Source organism: Dromaius novaehollandiae, chromosome 9 (genome assembly GCF_036370855.1).
Source record: "Dromaius novaehollandiae isolate bDroNov1 chromosome 9, bDroNov1.hap1, whole genome shotgun sequence".
Taxonomy (NCBI): Eukaryota; Metazoa; Chordata; class Aves; order Casuariiformes; family Dromaiidae; genus Dromaius; species Dromaius novaehollandiae.
The window spans coordinates 13,030,388-13,058,232 of record NC_088106.1 but is presented as its reverse complement, the minus strand read 5'-3'; the positions used below and the strand labels follow the sequence as shown (position 1 = coordinate 13,058,232).

The 27,845-nt window shown below is 44.2% G+C and overlaps 2 protein-coding genes across 3 annotated transcripts; one reads left to right on the top strand and one right to left on the bottom strand.

Annotated features, from left to right (window-relative positions):
- On the bottom strand, positions 1 to 24,768 carry IQCG (IQ motif containing G). 2 transcript variants are annotated; one of them, XM_026093472.2, is made up of 10 exons: positions 24,556 to 24,768; positions 19,541 to 19,688; positions 15,749 to 15,993; positions 14,362 to 14,490; positions 12,507 to 12,588; positions 5,305 to 5,466; positions 3,831 to 3,905; positions 2,153 to 2,284; positions 770 to 871; positions 1 to 230 (listed from the first exon to the last, which is right to left on the bottom strand). In XM_026093472.2, exons 1-10 carry the CDS (start codon positions 24,585 to 24,587, stop codon positions 87 to 89), a joined length of 1,251 nt encoding a protein of 416 aa, XP_025949257.1. In that variant the 5' UTR covers positions 24,588 to 24,768; the 3' UTR covers positions 1 to 86. The 2 variants fall into 2 exon arrangements, with proteins under 2 accessions (XP_025949257.1, XP_025949256.1); XM_026093471.2 differs by lacking the exon at positions 14,362 to 14,490.
- RPL35A (ribosomal protein L35a) lies at positions 24,759 to 27,845 on the top strand. The gene is made up of 5 exons (XM_026093476.2): positions 24,759 to 24,860; positions 25,288 to 25,329; positions 25,569 to 25,721; positions 26,752 to 26,896; positions 27,787 to 27,845. The coding sequence occupies exons 2-5, from the start codon at positions 25,319 to 25,321 to the stop codon at positions 27,808 to 27,810; spliced, it is 333 nt and encodes a 110-aa protein (XP_025949261.1). The 5' UTR covers positions 24,759 to 24,860; positions 25,288 to 25,318; the 3' UTR covers positions 27,811 to 27,845.

Sequence of the window (27,845 nt, the reverse complement as noted above, 5' to 3'; positions counted from 1 at the left end):
CTCTGTTACATGCTTTATTTTGTCCTGTTGGGCAGCAGCCTAGACTTCTAGAGCCTTGGAGCACCTCTGGGGCCAGGTTTCTTTACTTATCGCTTCTTTTTCTTTGCTCTGAATTTGTCCTTTTTCCCTTTGCCTTTCTCCTTTGATGGCTGCCTCTCTAGAATCTCCTTGAGGTTCTTGTAGCAGCCAAGGTTTCTGCGGACCATTGTACCTCTCCACCAGGCCTGCAGCTGGAAGCAGGAGAAAGAAAGGTCTTAGCCAGTGCTGCTCTCTGGCATGGCCCGGGAAGTCAGTTGCTGGGATACCAAGTACAGCGCAATGGCCAGAGCATCTCTCCTCTGCTGCCCAGCCCAGGAGGGAACCCCTGCCCCATGCAGCAGCAGTTGGGCCAATGCTGGTTTTGCCGAAGGCATCTGTGTGTGGTCTGCACTGAGGGCATCTGTTCCTGGTGACCAGGGCCTGAGAAGGGAATTGCCCTGACACCCTCCCTTCCTGTGTTGCCCATGCAGTAGGGTTGGTGTGATGGGCAGGGCCCCAAATCAGTTGAGGACCCTGGCTTTTCCCCTTTAATTCCCTTCTTAAGCCTTCTTCAGGTAGCTGCTGGCCTTGCAGCAACAGAAGGGGACAGGCTTTATCTCTCCCTTGCTCGTGCCACCCCACACAGGCCAACTTTCTCAGGATGTTTTCTAACTGAATGAAGCCTGTGATGAAGATAATTGACCCCAAACTGCTGCTAGAGCAACACTGCCTCAGCTTTGCTCCCCTTTACCTTCAGGATGCTCTTCAGCTCCAGGGCATCCTGCTCTAGTTGTCTTCTTGCAGCCTCCTTTTCCACCCGGTCACTGATGATGGTTTCCTCAAATGTCTGGCACTGGAAGAAAGCACAGGAGTGGTTCAGCAGACACATCCCCTAAACTGCAGAGCCAGCCCTCAAGGCTTACTCTGCCCAGCAGGGCAGTGTAGGACTCATCTGGACCCTGGTGCAAGGAGTCTTCCCCTCTGGCTACCTCCTGCTCTCATCTCTGCTGTCTGCTTTCCACAGCCCAGCCAGGGCTGCTCTGGCCCCTAGGCTGCAGTCTGGGTCCCCACCCTGTGCACTAGAGAGCTCCATGGCAGCTGAGGGGTCATGTGTAAACATCGGACCTTCCCCCCCACCTCCTTTCATTTGATCTTTCCTGAATCCAGATGGCAAATGTTGCTCATTACCACCATCAGTGTCCTAAGGCAGTGAGAGCTGCTGCTAAACTGAAACCTCTCATGGCCTGAGTATAATTAACCCTCTGATCCTGTCCTGTGAAATGGGCGTCTGATGGCTTCTCAGGCAACAGATGTTGGTGGAAGCCTTCCCCCACCCCCAGGCTAAGTAGCAGATGATGTAAGAAACATTTGGGACATGAAGATGACGGTGTACTGGGTGAAAGATGAGCCCACAAGCAGGAAAACGTCTAACCCGCTCCCAGCATCTCAGACCCAGTGGCCACAGGGAATAATTACAAGTGAATTCCTTCTAGCTTTAAAGCACCTTGTTTTTCTAGACACTTATTTCTGCCCTGTGCTGCCTTCTCTGCTGTGCCTGCACAGCTGTGATTGAAGCCAGGCAGTTAACTCGGAAGCTGCTGTGGGGTAGGAATGCTTTTAGCCTGCATCAGTTCCCTGATAACAGACCACTGTGCAGCTGTGAACGTGCGTCCTCAGGAAGGGGTAAGAACTGCCCTTTTCAGTAGCAGGGCCGGTTTAAATGCACATTAACCCACAATCACAGCCTGTGATGTCTGAACGTTGCTAGAAGGAGCAAGCTAGTTCAGACTAAGGCAACAAACCAAGGCGAGGCATATTGACAGGATGAGACAATGTCTTAGCCCTCACAAAGGCTGTCAATAGCTCTCTAATTACTTGCTGGTATTTGAAAATAGCTATAGGGAAAACATCATCGTCCTTTCTTGATGCTACAGGTAGCAAACAGAAGATTCCTACTCCGTGACTGCCATCTCAGGACCAGTCCTCACTATCCGATCCTACACTTTTAGGTTATTGAGATGGTTTTTTTACATGGTACTTGTACATTATCTGAATGAATGAAGAGAATGAGGGTAGGAAAAAGCCAGGATGCAGTTTTGCATGGCTGAGCACTGAGATGCTGCTGATGTCTTACCTCACTGGCAAGTCTCTGCAGCATTTCCAGGTTGCTTGCCTTTGATTCTTTTAGGTTGTTCAGTTCTTGGTCTTTAGCTTCTGTGTCCTTTTCATACTTGTCCATCCAGTATTCCAGCTTCTCCTCCACCTTCTGCTCGGGGACAGAGTGGTGTTCAGCATGGTACAGGGCATGTGCAGGGGAAAGGTGTGCTATTGTTATCTGGCCTCGTTTCAGGATGGTGGTAAGCATCCCATTAATTTTGCATGGTTAATGTTTCCTCTTAAGCCTTCAAAGGATCAAAACACTAGGACTAGTGATGAATTACTGATGGCTTGCAGACCCCTCCCTGGGGGTCACCATGGAAGCCAAAGCACTGGATTGGGGATGAAGAGAGACTTGGTTTGGGCATTCTGAGTTGCATGAAGAATGGCAAAACATTAGGGGTTCGTTTTGTGCACAGTCAATCTCGGTGCAATAAACAACAACTAGAAGCCACTCTGTGTGTGTGTGTACGTAGCGGAGAGGGTTTAGGAACAGAATCTGACAGTGAGAAAGCTTTGCATGACTCCCTAGCCACTTTCTGGATTAAACTCAACACACCAGGGATAAGGCAGCAGGGGACTGTGAACTTGGCTTTGTCTCAGTTGTGAATAGGAGGGCAGGTGTTTCTGAAACAGCCACACAGATGACCTCCTCCCATTTGTGCATTACTTCTCCATAATGACAACCATGATTCCTTGCATGGAAAAATAATCTGAGGACAAGTATCAATCTCATTGCAACATAACAGCTGGAAAGACAAGAGAGATGGAGGACATAGTCATCCTCTTTTCTGTGGGTATGGACAGGCTTGTAGTTTGCCTTTGGGTAGAAGCCAGAAAGGCCATAACCTGTACTTGGAAAATCCTCTCACTCTGAAACTCTCTGATCAGAGTAAGGTTCTAGGATACAGAGAATACTAATTGCTCTGAAGATACAGCACTTTTTTGCTCTTAAATTTCCTTTAAAATAAATCCCTTTTATTAAATTTCACACTGGCAGTGACATTAGATATCCTGCAGCAGTACAAACTTTCTTCCAGTCATATGGTTTGCAAGATGCTTACCAGTATTAAAGAATTTATTGTAATAGGTGCTGCTGTTCAATAACAGGAAAATTGTCTGAACCTTTGGATCAACAGCATGGTTGATTGCAGCTGAAGTCTGATGGAATAACTGTGACTTTGCAAGTATCCAACCCTGTTTCTTCCTCAGATTAAAATAAGGCAAAATTGGGTGGGCAGTTTCAGTCATTTCTTTCTTAATGCCCTCTGTATGCAACACTTGGGTCTGTAAAGCTGTTGCCTTAACTTTGTGCAGTAACCCCCTTCACTGAGTCACTGGAAGTCTCAGCTATTGCGAAGAAAGGTCTAACCAAAATGCCAATTACCTGAATACAACTATCTGGGGAAGGGAAAATCCAAAATACTCAAATAAACAAAACTGATCACTCTATGAACTATAATTTGAAGGAAATGGTAGCAAATCACAGGTTCGAGTGTTAGTTAAGAGTTGAGGGCAAGCAGTAATTCTAATGGCAGCAATCATGAACCTGGTAAGTTTGATGGAGCAATAACTGGTTTTCTTTAGGCACTAGTTGATGATGCAATTTGTATTGGTTGCTATTTTAAGCAGTAACAGAAAACAGTTGTACGTACCATCTGGTGTTGCCTGAGGAAATTTTCAGTCTCCATGTGGACTCTAATCTCCTCATCAGTTTTGCTCCTCAGCTTCTGTGATCAGCACAGACAGAAAATGTCAGAGATGCCATTAGTGCGTATATGCATGCACACACACATGCTGCTGAGAGCTGAGCCTGTGCGCAAACATGCAGGTGTGCTTTGTGTAGTCCACAGCTATTTTCCCTAGTGACAAAATGACCTAGGCAGTCCTTGCCCCTGGGCCATCCTCGAGAAAGGTCCAACTAGGTCAGACCTTGATCAGTCCAAAAAGGACTCCTGCAAAAAAACAGAAAAGTTTTCTGGTCCAGTTCACCTTGTGGCTACACAAACAGCTCTGCTAGCATAATGTGCTGGGCAATTCTGGGAACTAGGGCTGCTTATGTTGCTAAAGAAATAGTCTTGTAACTCCACCCTTTGGACATGGTTATGTGAATGTTTCTTTTGATGACAGCATTAGTTTAAGCAGTCCCTGCCTCTAGCCGCTGTCTCCTGCAGCCCTGCCATCCATGCAGTTCAGCTGTTTGCAGAGTCACACAGAGAAGCGGTTGAAGAGAGAGAGGTTATTATTTCTAACCTGGATGAGTGAGTTTCCTGATACAGTTCAAACAGCTGCACTGGTGACTGTGATGGACAACAGAAAGGGCATCTGGGGACAGAGGGAGGACTTGGGCTGCTTATCTCAGCACTGCCAGTAGATAAATAAATGTACATGAAATACTCATAATTCATAAAAATGCAAGGGACAGGAAATGGCCCCATCATCCTGCTTCCTGCCATGGCACTTCCCAAGTTCTCCTGTCACTGGGAAGTTCTAAAATGGAAGCGGAGCATGAATTTTCATCATTAAAAATGAATAGGAAGAAAATCTTTATTAAAAACAAAATCCAGATCACCTTAGTTCATTTTTTTAAAGGAACAAGAAAGCAGAGTCCTGAGCCTCATTTTTCCTGTTTGAGGCCTGTTCCAGAAATCGTCATGTCCAGAAAACATGATGGTTCCAGTGGCCAGGCAACATCCTGCCATCATCTAAACCCTCTGATCAGGCATTCCTCTAGGGGAGAGAGCACCCAAGACAGCCACTCCTCTGTGAGGAGGCCAAGCACCAGCCCTCGTTTTTCATTTGTTTTTTGTCCATTGTACACTCCCATCTGAAGAAACGCTGCTTGTGAGCTAAGCTCACCACACTTCAGCTGATTACCCTGTAATTATAAGGGGTGAGGATGTTTGTGGTTTTAAAGAAAAGAGGATGATGTGATATAAAAATGAGGCATCAGACAAACTGAGGCATTGCTAGTACCCTAGGAAAGGAGGACTGTGCTAGGACAGGGACTGTTCCCAGTACAGTGCTGAGTCCTCTTTCTGTGCTCAGCTGCAGACAACCTGCTGAGAGTTGACTCTGTCCTTACTAGCTAGACATTCCTTCCAGTAGAGGCCATGAGGAAGGGCTTACCTCAGTTTCCTTTTCCAGGTCATTCCCTGCATTGCTGCACTTCTTCTGGGTTTGCTGCACCTGAAGCTCTGTGTTTTTCTTCACATAGCTGCTCTCCATGTCTGTTTTGGCCTTCATCTCTTGGAGCTGGTCACTGAGGAAGGCAATTATATTACCTCGTTCCTAATGGAGGAAACAGAAAAAGCACAAAAGCACCTCTGGTCAAGGAACAGATTTAAAGCCATGCTTTATTAAAAGCATGTGAGTAGTCCCACAATTTCAGTTGCCTAACACTAGGCTTTGCCAACCTCTTGGACTGGGCTGTCTCTTTGAGCTCAGGCATGTCATGAGCATCTGTAACAGGAAGATAATGCCTCAGTCCTGGGTATGCCAGGGTTTGATTTCCTGAAATATGCTCCATTCTTTGGATTAGTTTTTTCTAGTTGTGCACCAACTGCATGAACACAAACTTAGGAACAGGTGGAAATCTAATCTTGACTTGCCTGTGTGTGTGAACTGTTCTTTCTTGAAATCTTATCGGGTAGATGGTGCCCATTTTGTTACGAAGGCATACACCCAGGGTAAGTAAGGAGAGAGGAGTGCCAAGAAAAAGCTGGCTACAAGCTCTGAGCCTCTCCTCAAGCCTTGTTTTGCAATTGAGCTGAGCTTTCCTGGGGCAGTCACGTCCCCAGTAGCTCCCCCAAAGGCAAGAATCCCGAACCAGTATGTCCCCCCTTTGTCACGCTTTGTGAGTGCGCTCAGGAAGCAAAGTGCATTTGCTTCGTTTGGGGTTGTTGTTTGGTTTACTCCTTTTTAATTAATTTCTTTGAGTAGCAGATAAAAGTTCATTAATCTAGGACTGGAACTTGGAAGAACTGCCTATAAAATGAAAAACACCAGACTTTGCATTAAGAGTTAAAAAGGCCATCGAACTCTCCTACACAATTATGCAAGCCCAATCTTAACGCATCTGGTTTGCCTCCCAGTGCCATATGCCTTTGATTGCTCCATAACTGCCTGTCTCTCTGCTTTCCTGTCATGCTATGACAAGTTTGACATTCATCAGCTGAACCTTGCAGCTGAAGATGAAATACCAAAGTGCTGGCATTTAAATGTTCTGAAGCCCACATATCTTGTCTCTTGAAGCACCCTTGCATTCCTTAGCTGTGTAAACATGGAAAAATGCCACAGGAAAAAGCCAGCTCAATAGGGCTGTGTTTAAAATCCAATGCAGCATGACTCATTTGGAAAGGTTTGCTTTTAAGAAGAGTTTGGAACAGTTAAAAGGAAAATCCTTCCCTCTGCACCCCTTGTCGGACATACCTAGGAAGAGTGAAGTGTATTTATAAGGCTCAGGACAACCAGGGGCCTTGGCTGATGTTGTTTTGTGGGTTTAAAAGTCATGCATTCAAAATTTTTTGAAGGTTTCCAAGATCAGATATTATTTTACAGCCATATCATCATATGACTGCAGACATGACCTATTTATGCCCCATTGAAGTTTTCTGGTAATCGCCTTTATTTTCCTTGGTGTGACATCTTGGTAGGGGTGGTGGGAGGGGTTGTGTTCCTGACTGGTAGATACTGGAGGCGACGGTACCACTTTGAGACTGGCTTCCTGTATGGTGGTGGAATCATGTCTAAGTTGAGCTGGCAGCGACTGGGGAGATGTTAATGAAAAACAATTTTTCTGTGGCGCTGAGGCTCAACAAAGCCAACTGCTATCAGTGTGCTACTGCTATCTGCTAAGGATTAGAAAACAGGTCAGAAAAGAAGGGTTCAACCTAATCTACCAAGTACCCACATATTAGAGGGGTGGGGCAGAGCATGAAAACTTCACCAGGTTATTTTCTTTCTCATTTCATATTTTTATAAAGTAGAGGGAAACATGCTTTTGATCCCAGAGCCTCAGGCTTCAGCTGGGATGAGAGCCCATCGGCTCTGTTTGCTTCCTTTGTTGTATGGCATGTTTGTGGTTTAGATTTGGTCTGTGGTGATGTAAAACATCTTTGTTAGAAGCGGGGAGTCTGGGGGCTTGGTTACACAATCCAAAGCAGACGAGAAGTGAAATGCAAAACCCCATTGGTGGTTTACGGTAACATACTTCACTTGGAGAGGGAAAGTCAACTGCAGGCATGTGAGCAGCTACTGCAGCCCAGCTGACGGAGCTGCAGAACTTGGGCACATTTGATATTAGGTTCCTGGTAATAAATACAGCTGCCACCCACAATCTGTAGGCACCATGTGTGGAGTATGCTGTTCCCCGAACTTTAGAGGCAGGCACTGGGAAAATGAGTTAGTATTTATTCATTCTTGTTTATCATAGCAAAAGGACCAACCAGCACACAGTATGCTTTCACAGTTAATGCAATAAACCTTTGGGCTGCTTGTCTGGGATCATTTCAGCTTTGAATCTGCCAAACCAAAGATGAAAATCACACATTGTGTGTCCAAAACTATCACAGAGCTGGCAGAAGGCAACATCAAAAACCAGGAAACGCAGGAAAGAGTCACCAAGAGCCCGTCTGCTCTGAAAGCAGGTAAGCAAGCTCAGCCTCTCTGATCTCTCAGACATCATCTCAGAGGCTGCTGCTGTTATCTGGTGCCATAGGATTCAGCCGCACAGATGATGTTTGGCTGCAAAAGCTACCGTACACAGCTGGAGAGGGCATGGCCACTCATGTGTTTTCATTTACTTTGATTTATCTCTCTTGCAGGTGCCACCTAGATCTCTCAGCCCTTCCACAGCAATGAGTATTTACAGTCACTTAAAACACAGCTGGTTAGAAAGCTAACAAGCAGGAGTAAACAGTCTGTGGGATTCTTATGTGTAACCAGCAGCAGTCAAACAAACCCCTGCTGCTACCAGCATACCCAGAGCCCTCCATTTGGCAAGTACTTGGAGGGGGGCAGGGGACTGGCTTTTGTGCCTCGTGCAGGCAGCCAGCAAGCCTGGAGAGAGGCATGCTGCAGAGCCCTGTTGCCTGCCCCCCTCGCTTCCACACTGAGCGCACAGCAACACAACTCTTTCCATTGGCAGCTGCAATATCTCTGTGCAAAGCCTGAAGATATGCTTAGATCTACGCACCTGCTGCAGTCTGGACTTACTTCCCCTGAAACCAAAACGTGCAACCTTGCAGATCGCTTCAGTAGGGCTGTCTCTCTGCTGTGGGTGCTGGGATATCCCCGTGCTGCACAGCCCCTAGAAATGCTTCAGCCAAGGACTGAAAGTTCACCCAACCTCCTGATATAATGACTTCTGCAGCCCTCTGCTAGCTCACCCCCAATCCCAAAAACCGCAGGAGTGAGCTTTGCCATGTGTGAGGGGCAGTCTGCTGGCAGAGGGAACAGACCCTGTGGGCAGTGACATTCTTGTCAAAAACTGTGTCAGATTTGGATCTACTGCATCGGCTCTGGGTTTCTGCTGAATTGCTTCTGCGCTGCCTAAGGCTACTGCACTGCCGGTGGTACAGAGGGAGACCTTGTGCCCCCTGACCCGCGGTGGAAGACTGTCCCCTTCAGCACACGGAGCTGTCACCAAAATGCTGTGGCTGTGCTTGGCCATAATAATAAGAGTGCATAATTATTGTTTTAAGGAAATTATAAACTTTTACAGCAAAGCCAGCAGAGCTTGCGAGTGCCGTGAAATTCTAGATTATTTCTTGTTCTTAAAAAAAAACCCCAAACTCCAAAAATTGGGAACTGAAATTCAAGCAACTGTTATTCTGTGAGGTGGGCTAAAAGACTATAATCACAAAAAGTTGGGAACTATAAAATAGAAGACAGAGCCTTCTGGTGGGCTGTTCCCATAGTAGTATCAAGTCCCCCAGGATCTCAGGACCATCGCAAACCTCACACCTTCTGCCGTAATTGCCAGATACATTCTCCAGCAGGAGCATGTAGCAGTGTATGGCTCTATGTGTTAAAAACATTCCCCCTTAATACATTGCATGCACTTGTGCTCCTGGGAGGGGTTGAGAGACCAAACATATCACACTGCTAAAAGCACTACAGAATGGCACACTAGTACGGTGGAGCTGGGTATGTTATAAGAGCTCATACAGAACAAAAGTTAAGGACCCCTCTTCACTGGACCTTGGTACACTATCTTGGTTTTCTGTCTGGTGTGTAGCCTGCAATACTACTGATTGCTGTAAAATGATACCATAACTTGCATACATGTATGGCACTAAATCTATAGGACCTAGAAAGTTTCTGGTTTAATAGAAGCAGGACTTTTAAAGTTTACATTTCCTAAATTTTTATGTTTAACTATATAATCTTGCATGATAGGAACATGTTTCAAAATCTGTACAGACTGTCATCGCTTGTTCAGGAAACCTGAGAAATGGAGTATTTTTGTACAAGCTGGAAAATGAGCACTGGTGCAGCAAACCGAACTCCTGCAGCCAAATTACAGCTATCAGTGATGCTCCTGCACGCACAGAGGGGAAAGAACAAAACCAGCCTGTTAATTTCAGCACCTTTAGAGAGTTTTCCAAAAGGAAAGAAAACAAAATAAATAAGAACACTTAGCATTTGTGTCTCATTAGAAAGAAGAGAAAAGCTGAGCAGGTGAATACAGCATTAATTAGCATCGCATTAAGAGCTAGCAAGGCTGAATATGCAAACATACAAGCAACATGTGAAACAACGACCGGGTTCTTCTGGTTCCATGATTAGATTTACTTGTTTTTGTTTTCTCATCCACTAGACTGGAGACAACCACGTAGGCTTTTGTCTAAAGGTTTGTATATTATTGTTGTTCAAAGTACTCCAAAATCAGCAAGCTGTGGTTTTGTTTTTAATTAGTTGTCAAGGTGACAAATCATGCAAGTGTCTGTAAAACTGCCTATGGGAAAATCCCATACGAAGTGAATAGAAATTATTCTCCTTTGGGAGACACAGTGAGACACCATTATTTTTGGCATAGGAGGAAGGCAGTACTTGAAAGTAGTCTCGTCTTTGATTTGTTATCAAAGCTGAAACTATAAGGGTGCCCAGGGAAGGATTTTTAACCTGGAAACATAAAAAAAAAAAATCCCACATGAATGCAGATCACACTTGATGAGGCAAAAAGCAAGAACCAAATTAGCAGAAGGTACTAAAAGAAGAAAGGAAGAAAGCACCCTCAGCTTTGGGCCCATGTATCTTCCTATGACTGTAAGAGCTAGGAACGGTGCAGAGCAGGACGGCGACGACTGCTAAGCCTGACTGCACAGTGCCAGGACGTTGTTGCTAGTGTGAGATGGTAGTGGGGTGATTACAGCCTCCAGTACACCAGTCCCTGGAAAGGCATTAAAACAGAACCAGATACGTATGCTGGATGCACAGATGCTTTTGGGAGCACTGCACAAAAGGAGAGCTGCCTCTTCCTATTACTTAGCTTGGGGAGTGGGAGACGAGGACTGCCCCTTCGGGTTGTGCTGTACACAGGAAGGCTCCCAGGAGCCACTGGCATCTGACTGAGCAGGGACAATGTGCAGAAGCAAATGGACAAAATACAGTCTCTGAGTTTGACAAACTGTTCAGCTTGTTTCATTTAACTGCCACACAGATGTCAAGGGACTTTTGGTTTGTCCTATAGGGCCTATAAATAGGCTCCCATCCTGTTTCAATTGGCAGTAGGTAAGTATAAATTGAGGTACATATACAATCCTTCTTTTGAGTCCTAGCTTTGACCTCTACATCCTTTAGATGTTTTGCCAAGCTCAAAATCTTCAAATCCCTAGGAAAAAAACCTTCAGCCTTCATTTCTCTTTCAGTTCCCACAGTTGTTCTTTCTCGGTTTGTCTCCTAACTTGCTAACTTTATGTTTCCTTCAATGACTCCTCTCTTTTTTCTTATCTGTTAATGTCCACAGTTTTTTTCCAGGGTTCTTTCCATCCTGCTACAATTCCCAGTGTACTTTATGCATTTCCAGAATCTCCACTAGTAGAAGATGACTGATCTAAATCTATTTTCTCATTCCATACATTCCTGCTTTCTTCTCTGCTGTTCTAGTATCTCCTCTGGAGTTCTGGTGTTTATTCAGTTAAAGCTATCTGCATATGTTTCCAGTGCCAAATAGCTGTTTTCCGTTCTTACAACCATACTGTTATTTAAACTTTCCACTACACTTGCATCCAGGCTGCCAACACAAAACCTTCATCTTCTATAAACTGTACTTCACCAGCACATCAGTGGCTTAAAATTCCTCTCTGTATCCAACTATATCCTGGCTTGATTGCTGTCTGCTCTTTTGCCCAAAGACAAAATTCAATGATATCAGTTCTTCCTGCTGATGCCCTTACTGTCCTCTTAATCACTACTGAACCAAGTGTCATATTCTTGTTTCTTATTTCAAGCCTTGTATAGCTCTGGACCTGCCCTTCTTTTGCGCGTTTTTTATCATACACTCTTCCCTGTCTCAGCAGGGCTAAGCTACATTTCCATGTTTCCATACAGAACTGTGTGTGCTTGTGCTCTAAAGCACGCGTGCAGGAGTCTGAACTGTCGGTAAGCAGCAAAGGGACTAGGGATATGCCATTCAATTGATCTGCATTTGTGCAGCAAGTCTGATGTGTCCAGAACGACCCAGATTTACTGTGCATGCACAGACCACTTGCATAATGCAGACAGAAGGGCTGAAGCTTTCCAGAAAGATCAAGTTGAGAGTATATGTGCAGCAACATTGATCTGCCCTGTAGGGCTCCCATGTTTGGGATTTTTCAGTATCTGGAAGCCTGGAAAAATATATGAAAAACCATGAAATTTTCTACAGACAAAATTTCCAGATAGAAAAATATGGCCTGACCCTATTCCAGCTCTGCCATTTTATTTCTTTCTCACTCCCTCATCTTCACATATCTACCTCCATAAGCATCAGTATCTTAGATACTGCTATCTGCAGCTAACCTCTTCCTTACTGATTGCAATAGATGTAGCAACACTCATGTCAGCACTTTGCCACTCCCAGTGTATTCTGATTTGATCACAGTCTCTCACAACTGGAAGCACTTTGAGCTCCCAGTTGTAAACCACTGGACAGTGCTCTTTAAGTCATTAACAAGCATATTCAGAATACAGATATTTATTGCTGTTGTTCTGCTTCTATCTTCCTAAATGATGGATTGTTATATATGCCACATGTCCTCTCATCTGAGTGCTAGTTGTAGGCAGCAGAGGCAGGCTTGCTAACACACTTCCCCTCTGGCATGCTGCCCAGTGTTAAGTAATCTCACCTGAAGTTCCATTTCTGTTTCTTTCTTGACATCTTGCAGCTGTTGCTGGAGTGACTTTATCTCCTTCTTTCCTTCCTCCTCTCTGAAGGAAAATACAATCAATTTGAATAAAGCAAGAAAGACAAGAGCTGTTTGCTTAGGGAACTTCTGGTTGCCTGATGTATTGCTGCACCTAGCTGAACGCTACCTCACTTACCCTGCTCACTCAGAGAGTACATTACAGCTGAGCTAAAACAGTACATGCAGAAGGTTGGCCTGCTTCTTAAAAACAGCAGAGACCAAGCCACTTCCAATGGCTTGGTAGCAAAAAAAGACACTAATGTCTTCAGTCTGAGGCTCAGGGAGGCAGCACATCTGGAAGTCAGAAACTGAGATTCTTCCTGAAAGCTGGTGACTTCGTAAGTAAATCCAGAAAGAACTGGTGCAGAGACTGAGCAAGGAGGATGGGACTGAAAGGGAGAGTGAACCAAAAACCAGGGGATGTTCTTGTTGAAAACCTGGAGTAGACTCAAGGCTGATGTGATTCCTACAGCAGAGAGTGACATTAAGTTATAGTTGATCATTAAGTGATTATTAAGTGATAGTTTCTATATTCCAGGCAAAAATCTCAGATTCTGTGCAGAAGAATGCCTAATCAGCAGACCAGGTCAGTGCCAAATTGTGTAAGTTTTATTATCTGTATGGAGAATGGTTTTTTCCACAGCAAACTTAAAATTCACATACTTTAAAAAAAAACAAGAACAAAAAAAACCTCTGTCTCAAATTCTCATATCTATCAAGGGATATGAGTGAAGGGCAAAAGCTACCAAGATGTTTACTCATTTAAAACAAAATTGCTGCAGAAATATTCTAGGTCTTATATTGTCTTTTCTCACTCTCAGTGTTTTTTTTAAGCTTTTATGCTTATGATTTGGTCTGAAGCCTGCAGCACTCATATCCCTTGACGGAGCTGAGAATTTAAAACAGCGTGTTTGGGGGGTTTTTTTAAGTATGTGGATGCTCCACCATTGGAGCTATTCCACTACAAGCCCTGATGCAGTCAGGCAATGGAGCACTTTCTCTCTTCTTGAAATTGAAGTAGGTTGGATTCATGCAAATCATGACTTGCAGCAGCTTTGCTGTCTGCCCTAAATGATGGGCCTGGGCTGCTAAACAGAACCAAGTAGCTTTAAAACGGTAAAAGGTACTTCTCTGGCTGCCATTCTTTCTGATGTGGTAGGGACTGAACCAGAACTCCCCATGCTAAAAAAAAAAAACACAGCCGTAGTGCACAGAAGTTTGGGCTAAGGAGTCCGTGGTTTGTAGTTCAGATTGTAAGAAATCTGTACCCTGTAAGATTGGGGATAGAAGAGGATCTATAGTGCAGTGCCTGGTGGATTAGTCTGAAATAAAACAACTGCCTCTGTCACCATCTGTGACAGCCCCTCCCTGCTAGGGAAAAGGGAGCATGTTAGCATATCCAGAGCAAATCCTCTTGGGCATCACATAACCTAAAAACCGTATGTTGCTGGCCTTGGTTTGAACAAATTCCCTGCTGCTTTGGCTTTCACTGGGGACAGGAGTTAAAGGTCCAGGAACTCCTAAATCACATTATATTTTAGTTGATGTGGGGCTGGCATTTGCATTAACACAGATGCTGGTGTCTACTGTGGCGAAAGCCCAGGCAATTCCTAGCTCAGGCTGATATCAGAACCATCAGCTATTTCTCTCTGAAGGGGAAAGAAATGCCATTTGTAAAGTAGTCAGAATAATTCAGGTGGAAAAAGCTGTATCTGATCCTTTTCAACATGCACTGAAGGGTAATGGGTTTTGGCTCTGAGCAGTTAAGGAGGAAAGTACTGGACACAACTCTAACCTGAGGAGGATGTCATGCAACTTGCTCTTCTTTGCCTTCTCTCTCTCATTAGCTTCTGGTAAGCTATTAAATGTTCCTGATTCCTGCATCTGTATCAGAGTGCTTGTAATTACATTGCTCGCATACTGCCTGCCAGGAAGAACCAAAAGGAACACAACAGTAATTTATAGGCGTATTCTGGTATCACAGCGACTAGCATTGTTATCCATTATTGTTCATAGCTAAAAAGCTAAAGAAATGCAAGATCCCATTTCTCTTCCTAGGTTCTATCAAACCCAAGAGTGCCTGGCCCATAGTACCTGCCATTTGTGCTTCTGAGAAACTCCGTATTAGGAGCTGGTCAAAGCTTATAATTTAAAAATGGACAACATAGCTGCCCTGAACACTATTCTAGGAAAGAGCAAAGGGGCACAAATATGTCCATGCTGTGCCAGGCTGTGCTGCCAGCAGGAGGAAGGGCTGCTGGTCTGCAATCATGATGACAGCTAGGTGGATCTGGGAACATGAGGGTAGGGGAGAGGGAATGGGAAGTAAATGAGAAACTGTGATGCACAGGAGTGTGTGTGTATGGAGAGGGTGCCAAAATATCCCAGTACAGTCCTAAGCTGATCTTTACAAATACATAGGCTTATCCAGCTTGTTGAATTTCATAGTACATGCAGTATTTATATTTTAGCTGCATTTTCCTCATTTCTGTGGGGATTTTCTTTAAGTCCTTTGTTGAAATAACATTAAAGGACAGAAGCCAGTATTCAGAAAAACACATGCTGAATGCTCAGCTCCCAAATCTGTAGTTTAAATCAAAGGCTGATGGTATTTCTATAAATCAAGGCACTTAATTAGGTGCAGAAATAAAATTTATTAAAAAAGAAAAAAGAAAGAAAGAAACTCTTAGGCCTTTATATACATTATCTGTCCTGTAAAGGAGAATGGCTTTAGCTGTGATAGAGGCTATGTGAGCCCTACAGAATAACTGAGTTCTGGACACAATGCTCAGATGCTGCTTTGCCTGTACATACCTGCTAGGGAAACCTGACTCAAGACATTAGAGCATCAGCGCTGGCTGGTTCCAGGGATGAATGCTGAAAAGACCGTCAGTCTGAATTCCACCCAAGTAACCATTATCAACCGGTAATATTTTGTGACTCCATAGGAAATAAACTGATTGTCAGTACTTAGCATCCAGAGGCAAGCAAAGGCCAGCACTGAATGACCTGTGAAGTCAGATCCCACTGCTCTCTTTGGAGATAGTGCCCCCAGGCCAAGACTGAGGTACACCAGCAGTGGGAGAGGGGGAAGCCTGTATTTTTGCTTTCAAGAGATAGGTGGAGAACTTCACAGCTCCGAGCATCTTCCACTAAAAGCATCGTGTTTGTGCTTTACTCACCTGTCAGCCTGAACTTTTCTGAGGTTATCTGCAGACATAGCTCTGTGTTTCATGGTCCTATTGAAAAGATGATGGGGCCTTTCTAGATCCCCACTTTCCTGCAGCTGCTGCTCGAGTTCAGCGCTTTTCAGAGACTTGGAGGTAACTGTTTCCCCACTCCCTTGCCTTGATGACACAAGCTCTTGATGCTTAATGTCCAGCCCCTTCTGGGTCTCTGTGATTTCCTTTATTTCCCGGCTGTCAATCTAAAAGGGAATAAAGAGATCTGCTTGCACACTGGGCAGTAGAAATAAAACCTCTGCATTACGTGAGAGGAAGAAAAACCTAAATTAATAATAAACTTGAATGAAACTCTATGAGGAGCAGTTGATATAGTATATTACATTCTACAAAGAGCAGAACAGCAGAAACAATTATCTTGTTTAGCTTTAAGCACACAGTGTAGGCTTATTAAAGTTTATAGGATCAAAAGGCCTAAAGAGACAGGACTAGAAAAGGCCTCAAAAGGTCAGTTCATCTGCCTCAAGATGTGATCTCTCAGACTGTGTCATTCCTGGCATACATCTATCTAAACATGTTCATAAAGACCTCAAGCTGGAGACTACCTACCCTCCAGTCAGTTCCAGCATGTCACACTATCTTTACTGTCAGGAAGTTTTTTCTTAATCTTCTTGGCTGCAAATGAGCCCCTGACTTCTTGTCCTAGTCTCTATAAACAGAGAGAACAAACTATTCCTTCCTTGCCTTGCACCAGCTTTTATATACTAGAAGATGGTTAGTCTGATTCCCCTCAGCCTTCTCTCCATCTTAGCCGTTTCCCACCACCTATCATCAAGACCTTTGCCTACAGTATTATTGTTATAACAAGAGCTGTGATGTATGGAAATAAGTGATAAACATCAGCTATCTGCTTAGCTGCTTTTTTGTGAGCGTGACAGCAGAGGAAGTATAACATGAATTCAAAGAGGTCAGGTCTTTTCTATGCGGAAAGATATCTTATGGCCATGTATGATTTGACAAAAAAAAAAAAAAAAAAAAAAAAAAAAAAAAAAGCCCTGAAAAAGCAAAAGCATGTTGTAAACCAGCTGAAGCTTTGCTTCTAGGAACTTCTCTGCTCTATGTGCTATGAGTATAAGTACAGGCATATACACTGGAGCAATAAAAGAGAAAATCGTATTACCCACATACAAGCATCTCACATTTTGGTGTGTCATCTTAGCCGGTGGTTACACACTTAATAGCAGTACTGCTGAAGCCAACTAATGCAGTCACTACCAGCTCTATCCTAGTTCACAGCTGCTCACTCCCACCCTGGCTGCTTGGTGAAATGGATCAGAGGACTCACTGAGCTGAAACATTTTCCAGCAAAAAGGAGAAAAAGGTTATTTTTTTAGCTGTACCAGTTCTCAGTTCAGGTCACTCCACAACCACACAAATGTTTGTTCTAACACGGCATGGAGGATGCAGTCAGAACAAGCAGTCAGGACAGCAACTGTGTAAACCAGCAGTACTTCCAAGAAGTTACCTGTCAAGCCAGGCTCCATTAGTGGTCTGTGACCCTACTGCAGTCAATGGAGGCAGCGCGCAGGGCACTGCAAGGGGCTGCTGCAGTCTGACTACCTTAGACAGGCATCTCGGAGCAGGATGAATCAGCCTCTGGAAGCGCCTGACTCATCACTGGCTATGGAGGGAGTCTAGATGACGATATGCTTAATTTCTGGACAGTTAAATTTACAGTAAATGAATCCCATGCAAAGTACATACAGACCAGTGAAAATCAGATAGTTAGTCAGAAAAAAAGGATTAAACCAGTGTGCTGTTAATGGCTGCACTTCAGAAAGAACTAATTTTGGCAAATAAACTGCTTGAATGCTCTGATAGATGCCTTATAATTTCTGAGAAAGTTTAAGACAGGCTATAAACTGGATTGACTGTAAATAGTAGGGACTTAAACATGAATAATTATGAAATAACTACCAAATAGCAAGGAGTTTGTAAATTGCTCACGGTGCCCTTCAGCATAGTCTCCTAGCTGCTTATCTTTTGCTAGTCTTTTGCCCAAAATTCAGCAGATGGAAACTCTTCTTCTGGAGGATGCACTGCATGAAGCAGCTTGCAAGAGTCCCAGATTTAGAAAGTTAATGAGGTGCTGGCCAACACTGTGAGTAACTCTTAAAAATGTCATTAACTGAAATTTAAAATGTCAATACATGAAATGTCAATCTATGAAAAATGTCATCAATCTGTTTGACTGACAGAGCTCCAACAGCATGCAAGTTGCTTTTTCAAATATAGGTCTTTCACAAATACATTGATAACAGCCAAATGTAAAGAAGATCAGGGTGGAGTGGCAAATTACAGAGCACTGGAGTTAGTATGTACCTTCCTTGAGCCACATTTTGGTCTCTAATTCGTTTCCCTCTTGATTTTTTTTGGTAGCTTTAAGGACACAATGTGGCTTGTAGTCTATGAGAAAAGTGTGTTTAAAGAAATGACTTGAAAAACAAGAGTATCTGTGCCTGAAAAGAAAAATTAAGCGGTTTTCTATATCATTTGCGTGTACCTTTGGTAGGCCTGTCAACCTGAGTCCATGTGTCTAGAGGAGAACAACTCCTGCCACCCTAGGTATCTGCTCTTTCTGTGTATGCTTGCTGCTGACCCATCAGAGCTTTCCCACACAGGTCTGTGAGGGAAAAGCACTCTACTGAAACAGGTGAGCCCGGCTCGCAGTAAGCTTTCAAGGGGAGCAGTGCCCTCTGTTGCACAGTATAAGCATTGTTCATGCCCTGAATTCACTGTAACATTAGCTTCTGCAGCTTTGTGATGGATTTATTGGAAAGAAGGTAGTGAGGAAAGGAAGCATGTAGAAGACTGAATATTGTTTTACTCCTACTCTCACATTCTTAGGTAAAATGTCAGACACAGTGAACAGCATTAGATGTGATACCCCAGATCCCAGTCACTTATTCCCACCCTGCTCACGCATTTTTTTCTATTTTCAGTTCCTCTTATAAAGAAAGCTTTAAAACATGCTTAACCTAGAAACAGATTGCTACCTCAATTAAAGGTTAATACATGAGAACAGAGCTTAGAACCATTTACCTCAGGATGGTCCCATCCTATTTCCTACACCTATCATGTACTCTAACAAATACTGGAAATACCATGACACCTACCTCCACAGCACTGACCTCTAGGGCTTCTCTGCTGTCCTTTACACCTCTGCCCAAATCTGCCTAGCTGTGATGCCTATTAGAAATCAACTACTTAACAATGGCAATTGAGAATGGGTAGACAGTAACACATTTTGAAGTGGAATTTTTCTAACTTCATCGTCCCCACAGACAAGTCTAGACTATGGGGGACTAGTCTAGATTAGAGGGGACTAGAGGAGCTAGGTTTTGAGTACTTTTAAAGATACTGTTCTTTTGTGCTTTTGACATAGCTGTGTATTTATGCAAGAGCTTAGATGCATTTTGTTTCCTTCTCCCTAATCCTTTGCATGTCATCTAACACCCAGATGTTAAAATTGTAAGCCCAGGAGCCTTATCTTGGGTCACTAAGGTCCTTTGCACAAGCCTTGACAAAAGACTTCTCAGTGGTGCTGCACTATAAATATTAAAAAAGGTCATGCGTGCATTGTTATTGCATTTCTTCACCAAAAGGACGTGAAGCAGTTTGCAGAGAAAATATTGGAGTATATTTTTTAAAAGTGCTGATAGAAGTTAAGACATAAAACAAAACAAAGAAAAATGAAATATTTTTTTAAAGAGTAAGGACAGAGGCACATACATGGCTGATGTCTGCCCTGCCCTCATATGGAACTGGCATGATATATCCAAGAATTGAGAGCTGATCAACACAATTCTCCAGCACAGCAGTAAACAGCAGAGCTTCCAGATGAGTGAATTTTTCCATTTCTTTAGTCTCTGTGTTCTTGCTAAAAGGAGCAAAGACAATAAATGCCAAATGAGAAAGACAGTATGGTGTTAGTAACACTAGTGTAAACTAAATGTAGACCTGAAATAGCCTTATTTGTAGGCTTTCACATACTTCCCCAGCTTTGTTTATAGCCTTTCATACACTGTTTATAAGAGAAGCCATGCTCTGCTGATGGCTGCCTTCAGGGACGGTGGGAATGTTTAGCTTTCGCAGAACAAAGTAGGTCCTGGTCCCTCCTACGGTAAGTCTGCGTAGACAGGCTGAGAAGGGAGCGAAGCTGGAATGCACAAATTGGGTGAGGTGGCCTCACCATTCAGCTCGAGGTGGAGTATTGCTTCATGCTGGGCTTTGTTCTTTGGGAAACAACAAAATGAAGGTGACTTAAAAAAAAAAAACTCTTTTGTAAAACCTCAGATGGTGAACCTTTCCTCTTTCTCTAACCATTCCTCACTAGCACTGCGTAGCCTTAACCTCACTATGGTCTCATTCTCCTCAGGAGGCACTCTTGCCAGCTTAGCGCTTTGAAAGACAGACAAAATGGTATGAGCTATTTTTAACCTTCTGTTTTTTAAAAATTTGCAATTCAGATGTAAAACCGCTCTAATGTGCACTTAGGCATCCCCGTGCCTTGCTTGCAGATGCAACATTGTGGGAGTACATGCAGGGAAGAGTGGAAATTCACTATTAATCCAAGTGAAATTGGTCCATTTTCACTTTCCCGATTTAGAAAAAAATGCATCAGAAAACACCTACACAAAAAAATTGAGAAATTATTTGAGTTTTTTTTATGAACTTTGTTAAGCCATTATAAAACCCCTCTGGGCCTTATACTCACAAAACAGAGATTTCTCGTACAGCACCTAGCACAACTGGAGTATGCGTGAGATTCTGAATGCATTGCAATAGAAGCATCAACGTTACTAACAACACCTTCATTTGGCTGCTGTACCTACAGCTGGATTTGTGCCATCTCTAAAACTCTTAAATAAACACAATCTAGGTCTGCAGAATATTACCGTCCAATCTGTAAGCAAACCAAGGAAATGCATCAGACAATGCCTGTCAACATGATTAACAGGATAAGACATCTAGAATATAGATTCTATGAAAACTAAAGAGGTTTAGATGTAAGGACACGCTGGATCACAGAGAACTTGTGATTTTTCTGAAGCAACTTTCAAGGTGCTTGAAAAAAATGCATATTTACTGTAACATCTCAGAAACTGTTACCATTACCATTTGTCCTCATCCTTTTCTTTTTTGAATAAAATATAGTAATTTACAATTAGAACATGAAATTAATTTCACTCAGGCAGAAAATGGGTCACTTTTCAGTTCAGGTCTATTAGGCATCTATCAGTGTCACAACAGGTAGAACAATGCAAAAAACTTCATATTTCAATATATTTATTTCTTGATGTCCCTGTTTCTTGCAGTAAGTTCTTTAATAGAAGTGTATTGAATTGGCCTGTCCTTTGTAACAGAAAATGGTTTTTCTTGGGCATAAGAGTACAGCTAGAAAGCCTAATGTGTCAGTGGCGGTCTTTTCCATGATAGCTACATGTACAGTCAACGAGACTGCAACCTGTTGCTTCTTTTGGCCTAGTCCCGTTTCTTCGATTAATTGAATAATATCTCAGAATGATGCAAGACTACCAGGCACACAGTTTCATTTAAGGTTCCTTACAAGAATTTCTGCTATGAGGTGGGGAGCACGTGGTAGAAGAGAGGGCTCAGGCTGGCATGACCCCAGTGTGGGGAACCATGAATAATGCAGTCTATGATGTGGCAGGCCGCTTATTTTCAGCAGATACGAAGAAATATCAGTGCTACTGTATGAGGCACTGGTAAACCTCAGATAGGGCATCATGCATGTTTCTAGTCATTTGTGTTCAAAAACATGCAGAAACAGAGGAGGACTAGTGGGCTGATCAGGGGAATGGAGAATCCGTTTTAGAAGAGGTTAAAAGAATTGAGGAGTGTGATTAATCTCTGTAAATATATTTGAAGGGTAGATACTAGGGAGGGACAGAGCTATTTAAGTTAAAAGATAATACTGGTACAAGGTTAAAGGACTGTAATTTCCTCATGAATACACTTACCCAGGCAACTACAATAAGGTTGCTAACTTTCAGAAGGATGAAGTTCTGCAACAGCCTTTCAGACAAGATAATGGCAGAGGCACCCTAAATTATTTTAAGAACCTTGCTAAAATCATGGCAGGAAAAGGCAATGGCAAAGGAGTGACTCCAAATATTTTCAATATGTTTACTATCCTTCCTGTACTATTTTTATTTATTTAAATAATTAATCTCATTCTTTAGGGCTTTTGATCGTCACTTATGACCTAAGGAACTGATTTCCTCCCTTTGCTTCTGAGATTTTTTTCTTTCCTTTCTCTGAATTACAAGAAATTTGCTAGACCTTGAGATAGGAATCTGATAAAATGATTAACTAATGGATAATTAATAATCTGTTTAACAAAGTAATAAACTTCATTTGTTTTTTCAAACTTGGAATTAATTTAATAGTAGAAGTGGAAATGCAAGTTCATCTGAGTTAAGTATTTTTACACAGAAAAAGTCAAACAATGTCTGTCTACAGTTAACAGGCACTAGTTAATTGTTGTGTAAATTTGTTTTACCTATTTTTTAAGGAAATCTATGCTATTTCGGGTCTAAACTACATGAGAATAGTCTCTTACATTTTCAGCCCAAATGCTAAAAATATGGTGAAAAACGATTTCTTGAGAGCTGTGACAGATGATTACAGCAGCATTTTTGAAAGAAGAAATAACATTTGCAGCTCTCATAGGAAAAAGTGACTTATTTGGAAACAGGAGAGGACGCAATAGCTTTTCCTCTACCCCATCAGCAACTTCTGTCCAGGAGAGAATTAACTCAAGATATTTATGTGTTTTAAGAAAACACGCAGCTGGAATGTAACATTTCTCTAAAGCCTGCTGGTTTGCTCCTCCTGGTTTGCTCCTCCTATGTATTTCCTCTTATATTCATATACTCAGCAGATGCTTGTGCCAAGCCTAAGTAAGCTCTGCCTGGGCTTATGTTGACTTGGACATGAGAAGGAAACCACTGTCTGGGGCATTTAAAAACACTACAAATAGTGTGCTGCTCTCACTGGATTTTAGCATTAACGCAGTGCCCACAGACCATCCTGATTCAGTCACTGACATCGACCTTAATCACTGTACTTTGCTCAACTCCTTCATTAAACTCTATTAACAAAAAAAGTATGTGAAGGATTTAGCTTCCCCCAAGTTTAGGCTGACATTCTTTCCCTGCTGTTCTAAAGGGAAAGAAAAACATATCAAGAAATAATTTTAAAAGCAACTGCGTACAAAGTCTGCCCTACTGCTCCTTTGGGGATCGTAACTCCCTCTGCTGTGTGAGAGTCCTGCATGCACATTTCTCCCATCCGGCTGCCTGATAAACTGAAATGGTTGCAAAGGCAGTTCACTTTCGGGCAGCATTTCTGCAGCATCCCCTTTAGTCAATTAAGAAGTAGTGATACTGATGGATTCCAGTGAGAAAATTCAAAGCTGAGAATGTCACATCTCCTTTAGCTCTGTTTTGCAAATATATGGGCAAAGTGAAACTTCTGAGTCCCTGCAGTGGCAGCAGCTGGGCCACAAATCGTATCTTAACCTTTACTGAACACTGTCTATTAGGCAAGCAAAACAGTTGTGGCATTACTAAACTCTGCCACTACAAATGTTAGAAAATAAGTTGCTCATTAAAAAAATAAATAAATAAATCTCGATAAAGTAATCTTGGTTTTGGCTTTGAGACGCAATTCGGGCTTCGTTCTGACTGCAGAGAAACATTTTCAGCTGCTGCTCTCTGAGGCTGTACCGACGAGAACCCAGGACTGAGTGCAAAGAATAAAAGACACGGTGCTGCTCTTAGCTGGATGTCTCATATGGGACTTAACTTGTCTGGGACAGGAAAAGATGAGATTTAAGGAACGTTTATTGTTTGTGGCATCAGTACTGCTGGAAAACTGAGTGTTTTGACAGTTAGTTTATTCTCTCTGGGCAGAGAGGTTCCTAGCAGGCTGCTCAATCCTATCAAGTAACCGGGCAGATCGCTGAGCGCTACTTTGCTGGCTGTCTCTTCCTGCAAGCAGAAGCCAACAGAAGAATTGGGAGAGTCAGAATACCCCATGCCCTCTCTGCTCCTCCTTCCCAGTTATTTTGTCAAAGAAAAGTCCCTGCTTATCCATGCTTACGAGGTACTGAGCACTTCTACCCTGGCCCAGCAAAGTGCAGCTAGACTTAATTTTCTTACTGCATCAGGATTCAATTCCTCAGTCTGAGTTCAGGCCCTCAGAGCCCCACTGGTGACGACAGCAGGTTTAGTTACCGAGACTGTTTTTTTCACAGAAGCACAAAGGGCACAGGTTCAGACGCCGTTTAGGACACTTAGGAGCAGGGTTACAGTAAAACTCAGGATGGCGAGGGCGCATTTCAAGCGGCAGTTAGGTCCCCACATCCCTTAAAGCACTCTGAAAATGCACCTGCATCTCTGGCAACGGGAGGGAAGCGGCAGAGAGCAGCAGTGGATGGCCCCGACGTGAGAACACAGTAAGTGCGCACTCGTGGCTGTCCCTACTCGGTGAAACAGCGCGATGTGGGACCCCACACAAGTCGGGGCTCCCTGTCAGCAGGGTGGCGCGGGGCACAGCGGCCGCCGACACCGGCAGCGCCCGCGGCGGCCGACACAGGCGGCGGCCTGACCCCAGGCGATGGCGCTGCCGGTGGTTCCCCTCCCGCGCGCGGCCCGTGATGCCCGGTCCCGCTGGCGGTTCTCCCCCTCCCCCCGGCCCGGCCTGGCCCCGCCACTCACCAGGGCTCCGCGCCCGCGGCGCCCGTTTCCATGGTGACCACCGGGGGCCTTACGGGGCTGCCCCTGTGATGCCTGCAAGGCGGGGTGAGCGCCCCCTCCCAATTTCGGCCCGCGGCAGGAAGGGAGAGCGAGTGTTGGGGTGAGGAAGGGGCACTTGGGGGCTTAGTACCACTTGCGGCGTCTTTGTTTTCGCCACTCAGGCGACTCCGTAGCCGCCCCCGGGGGTGGGGTCCTTCCGGCCCATATCCCGGCAGGCTGCGCGTCGTTTCCCTCTTTCGCCGCCATCTTGGCTGGGCGCCGTGGGGGTGAGGCGGGGAGCGGCGGCGGGGGGCGCGGGGCTGGGGGACGCTTCCCCAGCTGCTGCGGGGCCGCTGGCGGGCGCGGGACATTCGGGGCGCTGCGGCCGGCGCCGAGCGGAGGCGGCGGCGGGCAGGATGGCGCCGATGCGCGGCGGATGGTCGCGGGCGGCGCCGGGAGCCCGCAGCTGAGGGGGTCGAGGCGCTCGGACTGTCCTGCTTTGAGGGGGGAGGGCGGCCTGGGCGCCCCTCGCGGTCTGTGGAGGGCAGGGCCGCCTCGGGGGGGCTGGCGGCCGCTTTGCCCCTGCGGCCGGCTGTGCTGTGGGAGGCCCCGGCCCGGCGGAGGGGGCCGAGGCGGCAGCTGCTGCCCGCCCGGTGGGGGAGCGCCGGGGGAGCTGCCGTCTCGCGGGGTTCATGGCTGATGTGTCGTTTCTAGGCCGGCTGGACTAGGGCTTCCGGAGGGCGCCATGAGCGGGAGGTGAGTGACCTGCCCCGGGATGGGTCTCGGCTCGCTGTTACAGCCGCGCTGTGGTCGTGTAAACTGAGCATTTCCCAGCGTGTATCGTCAAACCGCGATCCATTCTTTTTGTGGCGGCCCTTTTTTCAGGACAAGTTCTCTGCGCAGCACCGTGCGGTGCCTGCTCCGTTAAACTGTTTTTTTCCATCTAACACCCTGGAGTGATTTATAATTTGTCAATGTTTTTAATGTGTCTTTAGGTTGTGGTCCAAGGCCATTTTTGCTGGCTACAAACGTGGCCTCCGAAACCAGAGGGAGCACACTGCCCTTCTGAAAATTGAGGGGGTTTATGCCCGCCAGGAGACAGAATTTTACTTGGGCAAAAGATGCGCCTATGTGTACAAAGCTAAAAAGTAAGTAACTCTTCATTGTTGTGCTAAATCAGCAAACTCCAGTACCAACTTTGGCAAATGCCAGGATGAGCAGTCATTTCTTGCCATAACAAAAATAAGTTGAGCTGAACTTGTCATCAGACTGTCCATGGAGTATTTTGTAGAGTAGTTTCCTTGTTTGGTCTCAGTTTAAAGTTTTTGGGAGTATTTTTGCTTTAAGTGACCTATGTGTCATTAATTTGGATCATATGATTATATGAAATAACTTTGTTATAAGCAATCTATTGACAAGTGGGATAAGAATTTGCTTCTGAGGCTGGCAAAGCTGAAGGCAAGTTGATAATGCAGTAAATTGGAGTTAGCTGAATTGATGTCGACCACTATGACATTTGAATTATTTAAATGGTAGAAGAACATTACATGAAGCCTGGAGTACAACCTAAAGGAGTTTGAATCCTGAGCTGCTTTTGTATGTGTCTGTCAGAGCACTGTCACTTTTGCTGCACTGGTGTTGGTGGAGGCCTTAGAGTAGTTGCTTGTGCCCTTCTACTTAATGTGTAATTGTGAGAGCTAGACACTGGAATTCGGAGTTGCCTTGAATAAAATTGGTTAGGCTGTTTGCATGTCTGCCTTCATTGCCAAGGTGGCTCATGCCTTTTAAAGCAATTTTTGCAGCCTATACCGGTGCCTTAGACCACTCCTGCCTTTGGTGTGTCTGGAGAAGTCTTAGAAATAAGATGTTACATTTTCTTTGTAATAAAAACCTGCAAGTTTTTGGTTTGATTAGCCTAACATCCAATGATTTTTTTTCCATCTCCTTAAGGTTATGTCTCATTAGTAGCTCTCCAGTAGAGCTGCTGATAAATTACTAGCCACAATATTCCCAGCATTTGGAGGGCATAGTGAAAATTCCAGGCATAAGTTTTCAATGGTAAATGAAAGTGGAAGTCAGTCCAATTAAAACTGACTGGAATAAACTGATCTGTCACTGGTCAGTCTTGCACAGTTGTGACTTAGGTACTCAAAGTTGTCTTTTCCCCTGTTTTCTTAGCAACACTGTAACCCCCGGTGGTAAGCCCAACAGGACACGAGTGATTTGGGGGAAGGTAACCCGCGCCCATGGAAACAGTGGCATGGTTCGTGCCAAGTTCCGTTCCAACCTTCCTGCCAAGGCCATTGGACACAGAATCCGAGTGGTAAGTGGATTTATTTTAGCAACAAGATGTTTATTGATAGTTTTTTTGGGGTGCGTTTTAATCCCTCAGAGTATGAGGGAGAGCTTGGACTATGCATAAGACATCGTTCTGTTGCTACTGTATATTCAGTGTGGCCCTGTGGTAAGTGCTCCTTTTGGAGCTAGAAGAGGTTTTACCCTGGCCTCTTGTGTTGAGAGGACTGGTCTTGTTGAGAGTTTTGTATGCTTATTCAGGTTGACTGCAAAGGCTTTTTAAGTTCCTAAACTCTTCCTCAACTCCATTCTAAAGCTATTTGATTTCTCTTCCCTAAATCTTGTATATATACTTTTTGTATGCTTTTGTACTCCATTTCCTCCTATTGGAAAGGGAGCTATGACATCAGGCTTTTTCCTTTTCTCTCCCAAATGTTTTCGCTGAGGGCTCTGCAGTTTTGTGCCAGTAGGACCTGTTTCACAATTTATATTTTAGTCACAAGGCTTCAATGAAACTCTCCCTTTTGGGCTATCACCCAAACTTTTCATGCAATATCTTCACAGTGATACTGTCAAAAGGATCATCAAAGAGGTGTAATCTTTCCTTTCCGTCTTTCTCCTGTGCCTTCCAAAAAGCACAGTAGGAGCAGCATGGTTAAATCATGAAACTAGGCCCATGAGTATCTTCTCTTAGTGAGCTGAAGGGCTGACTGCAGCGGGGGGAAACTGTCTACCAGGAAAGTGGTACTTCAGGTCATTGCTGCACTTTTTTCATTCTTGCACCTCTTCTGTGTAAATTGAGGGCTTGCCTTTGTAGGAGTTGGAGATCCATGATTATAGAATGCAACTGCAGGACTTGTGTTTAAAATGGTATAGTAACAAGATTTCTAACATGACTTCGTTTTTGTTTTTTTACAGATGCTGTATCCATCTAGGATCTAAATTTTTATGGGAAATAAAATGCAGAATCTCTTTCA